The sequence below is a fragment of the Tachypleus tridentatus genome, chromosome 8, assembly GCF_004210375.1.
Source record: "Tachypleus tridentatus isolate NWPU-2018 chromosome 8, ASM421037v1, whole genome shotgun sequence".
Lineage (NCBI taxonomy): Eukaryota > Metazoa > Arthropoda > Merostomata > Xiphosura > Limulidae > Tachypleus > Tachypleus tridentatus.
In genome coordinates, this window is record NC_134832.1 from 104,526,721 (window position 1) to 104,534,780 (window position 8,060).

The following is an 8,060-nucleotide window of genomic DNA, read 5'->3' on the forward strand; positions in this document are numbered from 1 at the left end:
AATATTACTTTAAGTCACAGCAATACAAGATTTTGAAAAGCTTTTGACACAAGCAAATATAATGATCTGATCACCATCACAACTGATAGTTTGTGTCAGATTTATATTACTTTTTTGCTGTTTTTTCTAGTTTTTTGAACCAATTGGAGATGAGAAAGAATTTTCAGTTTTTGTCAAATTATTTCTTAAAATACACATTTTCTAAGATAATTTAAGTGAACTTAGTTAAGAAAGCTTGTAACTATTTAAGTGTGTACTTTTTTTTCCGTAAGCATAAATTTAACTGAACACGAAGGTAAAAGAAGTCTGATATCCATAACAGAGGTATTATCAGGACCTTGGAGCCAGGAGTTTCCCTTAGCTATTTTCATTTATAGGTGTTTCACTTTTTAGTGCGTGTCCAAAATATATCTTGAATGCAACAGTTGGTCAAAAATTAAACAAGTTTTTAACATGCCTTTAATTTTCCATACAATAAATATTTGTTAACCTGTAATATGTGGCTAAAGTAAGTACTGTGTTGTTTCAAATATCTTGAATGAATTCAGTCAACAATTGCCTTAAGTTAATCTATTTAATCATAAAGCATATTTCCTGACCCACATTATTTAACATGACTAGATGCCTGAAGTATACTAGTTGTAGATGTGTTGAATGTTTAATAAATAATGACTATGAACAAGTTTCATTGGCCTGCACTTAACCAAGTTGACCTTCTTTTTAGAATCATGGAAAATAGAACATAATCTAATTGTCAATAAACATGCACGTTTTATACTTGTTCTGCTTTTTCTTCTGTTATCACAAAACATAATAATAAAAATGAAAAATGCATTCCATACTTTGGAACCATGAAAACATCAGGAGATGTATGGCCAATTCCTGCTATTAAGTCTGAGAATACTAGCCTGTAAATTAGTAGTAGATGAGTTTTGCTTATTGCCTTATCTCTTGTCTATAACTTTAAAAGTAGGGATAGCTAGAAAAGATGTTCCTTGTAGCTTTTTGAAAAAAAAAAAAAACTTTTAAAGCTTCTAGAAATTTACCTGTCTCCTTCATGTGGAGGGATGAAGTAGTAAGGGTGTCCATAAATTATTCACTCCATTATAAGCCTTTGTATATATGAAATATAATTTTTGTTTTAATTAATTAAATTACCACAGTTTAGTCAATAATTCAGTAAACTTCCACACAAGCCCCATTGGTAGTGTGCAGAGCATCAAGGCAGTAGATGATTTCATTCAAAACATTAAGAAGCATGTCTTACTTGGATGTTCTACAAAATAAAGAAAAAAATTCTTTAGTTGTGTAATTAACTGCTGCAAACCATTTTGAGATAGTTCCTACAATAAAGAATTTATAAAGGCCTATAATGGGGTGAATAATTTATGGACACCCTGTATATCATGTAAAATGAAATGTTGATTTTATTGTTTACCAAATCATTTTGGAGGATATAGAAAAATGAGCTGTTAATTTCAAAAGCCCAACTGATTGTTATATGGCTGGCATATTTACTATTTGGAAACATTGAAAGATTTTGAGTCCATTTGAACAACTTGTGTTTATGTATCTAACTGAAGTAGAAGATGACCGTCAGTTTCCATTTATTGATTCTTTAGTGGTAAAATAAAATTAAAAGCTTAGTAAAACACACATATAGTAAACCTGCTCGTATAACTTGCTGTATAAACTTTGACTTGTGTAACTCTGCACCATTTAAAATCACTATCAAATTTCTTGTTTTTCATCCACCTTATCCTTCTGGTCTTAAGGTATCATATTTAACTCTCATGTTTCACCATATTTTTATGAAAATTGTTATCCAACATTGTTTAGTGACAAACACATAAACACCAAAACAATCCCTTTCTAAATAGACACCAATAGTAGGAGAACGCATTATTTTGGCCTGAACTACAGATATTTACAGAATATATGGAATTTGTGTTATTCTTAACAAAACCATATAAGACTTTAAAAGAAGTTTTAAACAAGTCAAAATACCCAAAGTTTTATTTACATCATAAAATGTTAATGTGAAAATCAGTATGATAGTGAAACTAGCAATCTTTTTCAGATTTAGATCAAAGGATACAAAAGATCATTCAGTCTCTCTCTCATGATCAAATAAACTATGTTATTGCCGATCATAGATCAAGCTGCAAAGAAAAAATGGAATGGTATGAAATGGATCTTTCCATGAACCAAAGTTCTCAAAATAAGATACAAAAGAAGCCAAGCCTTAAAATAGGCTAATACTGCAAAATCTAGAGGAAAAGGCCAGAATCTTTATTACACACAACATACATATTTTCACATTATTTAAAAATATGAAACGATCAGAATATGAAGTCAAAAGCAAATGAAACATCCTTTACACCAAATGACTATAACTGAAATATGCCCATAAAAATGCAGCAAAGTAGATTTAATATTAAAGAATACAAGTTACAACACTGGATGACTTTTTTATTTATATTCAATGTGTAACATAAAATAGTGTGAATAATTCGACTTAGTTTTAATATCATATAACCTTAAAAGTTCTTAAGCTTGAAAAAAATTTGTAGAAATTAACAGTACAATTATAACAAGCAGAATATTTTCCTTTTATAAATTCATAACATAATGTTTATGACCTGTTGGTCCAGCTTGGCTGTCTTATCCTCTAAGCCAAACTAAAACCTTAACAGCTAGATTTAAATATTTTATTTATTTATCATTCATATATCTGTCAAACTCTCTTTTAAACTCACTCAAATTTTACTGTCTCTACAACATCAGAAGGCAACCCATTCCATACCTCAGCTTCCCTATTTGAAAAATAAAATTGTCTTAACTGAAGATAACTTCTATCTTGCCTAAAGCTATATTTGTGTCCCCTAGTTCTATAATTCTTGCTGTTAAGTATAAAAAATTTTGATGCATCAACATTATCAATTCCTTTTACAATATTAAACACTATAATTAAATACCCTCTAACTCTTGTTAAATAAAAATAAATAATGATCTTAAGCTCTCTTCATATGATGTCCAACAATTCAGTATCTTTTCTATGGTAAGGAGCCCAAAATTGAACACAATATTGCAAATGTGGCATAATCAGTGACTTGCATACTGAAATTAAATCCACATGCAATATCTTGCATTTATCATGATGGAAACCCATTTGCCATTTATTTGTCCAACTCGCTAAATGATCTAAATCGTTTTGTAAAAAAACAGCATCCTCTTCACAGCCAAGAACACCCAAGACCTTTATCATCAGCAAATTTAAGTAATTTATTGACCATTCCTTCACTTATGTCATTAATGTAAATCGAAAAGTGAAATGGTCATAAGACTGAGCCCTGAGGAACACCACTTGCAACATTAATCCAGTTTGACTGAACTTCATTTATAACAACCTCTGCCTTCTTCCATCACAATACTTTTCTGTCTGCCCAGTTAACTTACCTTACACACCCATAGAGATAAGTTTCTTTACAAGCCTTTTATGTGACACTTTCTCGTATGTTTTCTGAAAATCCAGATAAACTAAATTTACACCCTTATCTTAATCTACATATGCAGTAATATTTTCAAAGGATGACAAAAAGTTTGCAAGGTGAGATTTTTCCTTAGTGAAACAATGTTGACTATCCAATCAAATTCTTAACTTTGTTAAATAACTTTGCAAACTATCTTCTTTCAAACTTTTCCCTCAACTGATGAAAGACAAATAGGCTTAATTTTGTTTTCAGCAAAAGTTTTTTAATACATTCTTTTGAACATCCTAATTTCCTGTTTGACCAACATTTTTGATATTCTAAATCTTGTAAAATACCAGTCAATTTAACTTTCTTAAATTTATGATGCTTTTATTTAATTTTATTTCTCATACCCTTTGTGAGGCAATCTGTTTTGTTTTTGTATTTACAGCTACCCTTTACTCTTTGTAAGGAATATATTTGTTTTTAATATTGAAATTTTTTCTTTAAACATTTTTCAGTATTTGCTTAGTGTTTCCAAATAACTTAGCTGACCAATTCTCAACAGATAATTCTTGTTGCATTCTTACAAAATTTACCTTTTTAAAATTTGGAATCAAAATATTGTTATTTCTGATTTCCCTATGTGGTAAAATATGAAACATAATACAGCAATGATAACTTGGACCTAGATATTCCCCAATTTTCACCCTATTAACCTTTTCTTTATTAGAATTTAGCAATAAATAGTGTTATTTCTAGTAGATTCCTTGATCAATTGGTGAAGAAACCCATCTTGAACAGTTTTCAGAAACTTTCCTTCCTCATAGTTTGACTGTAGCATTTCCCAATCAGTATGTCTGAAATTAAAATTGCCTGTAAGTATGATTTCATTAACAGCTGAAATCTAAATCTCACCATAAAGTTTCTCATTAATTTTGTCAGTTTCATCTGGTGGTCTGTGACAAATTCCTACTAAGAGCTTTTCCCCTTGATATCCACTAACAGAAATCCAAGTAGATTCAGTCTCTTTGCTATTATCTTAAATATTCTCAACTTTAACAAGATGTAACTTGCACTTTATGTATATAGAGCCACTCCTGTCCTTCTCTTTACTATTAAATTACCTATAACCATGTATTTCAAAGAAACTTCTGTCATCAAAATCAAATACATTTAACCATATTTCAGTTATTCAAATTATATCAAAATTTTTTATTCCTATCAAGTGCCCTGAAATCATCTATTTCATTTCTTATACTTCTAGCATTACAGTAGTAACAATTAAGTCTATTCTTATAACTACTTATTTAAAAAAAAATAAAAAAATATTATATAATACAGGTAAATGAAACCAGTATTGGAAATCTTATGTGCACATAGAAATAAGCTTGAACAGAGCTTGGAGTAAAACTTTAGGTAGCTAAGAATGTTATCTAAACAAAGGTCTTGCAAAACTAAATGCTTAATAAATTGGCACTAAAATTTGGTAAATAAATTAAATTAAGACGAAAATAAATGTCACAGTCAGAAGAAATGATAAGAACAAAAAATGGTAAAATAAGAGTCATCTACAATATAATACATGAAAATTATAAGCTACTTGTATATACTAGAATCTACAACTTGTTGAATCACTTGATGCAAGTTTGTGAGAGGAGTCTTTCTAATACTTTTTATCATCTTTTTCCCATCCAGGTAGGTCTAAAAAAAGGTATCTTGTGCTTTCTTTATGTTGCTTTTTTGGAGCTCATTTTTCTTGGATATATTAATGAACAGCTCGAGACTGATTTTCAGGCAGACTTACTCTCATTTGGTAGTTTAGATGAAGACTTTTCTTGGTTAAAACACAATTTTGTAATTTGTGGATCTCTTTAATAAAAATTAATATCTTAGTATATTTTTTGTAGTTTCATTTAAAAATATATTGAGCAAACTGGAAGAATATTAATAAACTGAATGCCAAAAACAACAACAAAAAATTTCAATCTTATCTGTTTAAGAAAACAATATTCAAGAAGTCAATGTGTAAAATGCAGATTTAGTATGGTAAAAACTACAGAAGTATATAAAACACATGTTGGAGTATGACAGTGGGCTTAGCAAAACACATGTTGGAGTATGACCAACAAACATTTTAAATCTTAGTACATTGCAAGAAGACCTGGCAGCATGGGGCTTAATCCTTTTTATGTTTGATATTGTTTCATATTTTATGCTTCTAATTAAGTTAATTATATTATCACATGCATTGTTATTTCTAGATAAATGTATTGCATCATTAAAATTAGTGTATATTGAACTGTTTAATACTACCAGCAATATAGTATTGTCAGGTATAATTAATATATTTATGTTATGACATCAGTTAAATTAGAACTAAAAAATTCACCTGCTTGAATTAGTGTAAATAAATCATTATCAAACCAAAAAAAAAATGTTTTTCTTTTTTTTTTTCACCTGAGATAACTTTTACCTACTTAATTACTCTTTCTTCAGGTGATTGCTCCCCAGGAGAAAGGGACTGGATCTGTTGAGACTATCCCTCCAGAAGAACTGGTTTCAGCTTAGATTTTTGTCATAAGACCTTAATACACTTTTTTCTGTAGCAATTAAAGTAGGTGAAATGGTGTTTACATCACATCTTTGATAAAACTTAGCTCCAATGAGAGTTGTTTGTTGTTTTTTCTGTATCAATAATACTTGCACTGTTTAGCTAAAATCTACGTTTTTCAAAAGCAGTAACTTCACATTTGAAATTATAAATGGGTTTTAGTCCAGAACATTGAATGATTTCCAGCAAATTGCACAAATGAGCTACTATTAAATCAAAGTACATGCTGGATTGTATTACGTATTGCCAATGGAAACAATTTTTTGTTCTTAAAAATTAGAAGATCAAAGAAAATATAAAGTTACCAGGTTTGTATTCTGATAATAGTCATCAAACATATTATTAAATAATAGGTAAATTATTTTAAAACATTTTTTTCACATTTAAAACAATTTCAAATTATTTTCCCAAAGTATGTTAATTCGTGAAGACATCTTGACATTCATTTAGGTCATAGGAATTATTTGTAAAACATTTGCAAATGCAATAAAAAAGATTGTTTAATTTTTTATATTTATTTTGCCTAATTTTGAGACATTATTGCACTTGTGTAATAAAGCATTAATAAAAGTTTGTTTCTGAAGGATTTGAAATGTTATACTACTTAAATCCTTTAAATTGTACTACTTTTTCTATACTTTGTTAAAATATATAGGTACAACTTACTTTCCAACAGACTGTTGTTTATTTCAACAGATAGCTTGAAAAATTTGGTATTAAGGTTGTCAGTTAAAGTAACTTTTCATTGCCTGTGTAAAAACCAGAATTAATATCAACTGTTCTAAGAAAATGACCATATTTAATAATAATTTGGTGTTTTGCATTTGTGTACCACTATCAGAAAATTTCTCCACCCTATAAAATCGTACATTTGTACTGCTAACTATGATGCTAAGTAAACTGAACAAGTAATTTGAAGTAGCATAATTTAAATTTTCTGTTATGTTTCCTTTTGTGCAAGTGAAAGATTTGGGAAATCTGATCTTTTATACTTTGAACTAATATCACTTCTTATTTAGTGATGATATAAATATTTTTGTTTCTTTTATCCATAAGGTTTTTTTAAATCTGACATTTAAAATTCTACTTGAAGGAAAAAATAGTGTTCTCTTGTTTTTTTTGGTCAGTTCACTAATCTAAGAAAATTAGTTCCTCAGTATTTTAGGTAAATTACTGGTGTAAGCTACGGGAAGTGTATGTTTTTTAGTTTGTTTTTAAGACATAATTTTAGTGTAGGGTTTCAAAAAGTTATATTTTCTGTGGTATTTGTAAAGAAACAGTTGTCACTTTAAAATATTTAATGTTTATGCTCTTCATTCATGTTTTATACTCGCTGTATGTATTTCAGCATAACTTTGTATATTGTGGCAGTGTATGCTATCTTTATCAAATGTTGCATGAGCACTTGAGAATATTAATTCTTGTACATTTGCATCTAGATGTTGTGTAGAAACTCCATTTCTAATACTAAAACTGCCCAAACAGGTACTTAGTTTTAATGGAGAAATTTGCTATAATTATATTCTGCCTTCAACTCAAACCATCTACGTGGTAAATGTGGGTTTATATTTTGAAAAATAAAGTAAGAATAGAAAGCCCATTAGTAAATTTGTGTTGTACAACACATCTGTTACCAAGATTACAACAGTTTCATGAAAGCTTCCTTCATTGTCAAGTAATTGTATTAGGAGACTCCTGTTAACAGATTTATCATGAGTCATAGCTTTTCTGCAACAAGTATGTACTAAATAGATTAAATAATTAGTCTTTGTATAGTTCTGATATGTTAATAAAAGAAATTCAAATGACAAAAGCATTTGAAATCAACCATGAAATTTTAGTTTGAAGCTGCTTCAAAACCAAGACTCCCACTGGAAATAATATTCAGAATAAGCATGGGAACAAAGATATTGTTTGGTGTTTGAAGATCAGCATGTCATTTATGGTTGTATAATAAATGTATTGAAAAGAAA

The 8,060-nt window shown here is 28.9% G+C and overlaps 1 protein-coding gene across 6 annotated transcripts in view; it reads left to right on the forward strand.

The window, feature by feature from the left end:
* Positions 1-8,060, forward strand: part of LOC143223112 (Y-box-binding protein 2-A-like) — a 49,202-nt gene extending 41,142 nt beyond the window's left edge. For 5 of the 6 annotated variants that reach the window (XM_076450598.1, XM_076450593.1, XM_076450594.1 and 2 more), the window contains one exon: positions 5,973-8,060. In XM_076450598.1, coding sequence (XP_076306713.1) covers positions 5,973-6,044 — 72 coding nt within the window. In that variant the 3' untranslated portion in view covers positions 6,045-8,060. Of the gene's footprint in view, positions 1-4,238; positions 4,264-5,972 lie in introns of those variants that run through there. The other variant, XM_076450597.1, reaches the window with a different exon arrangement.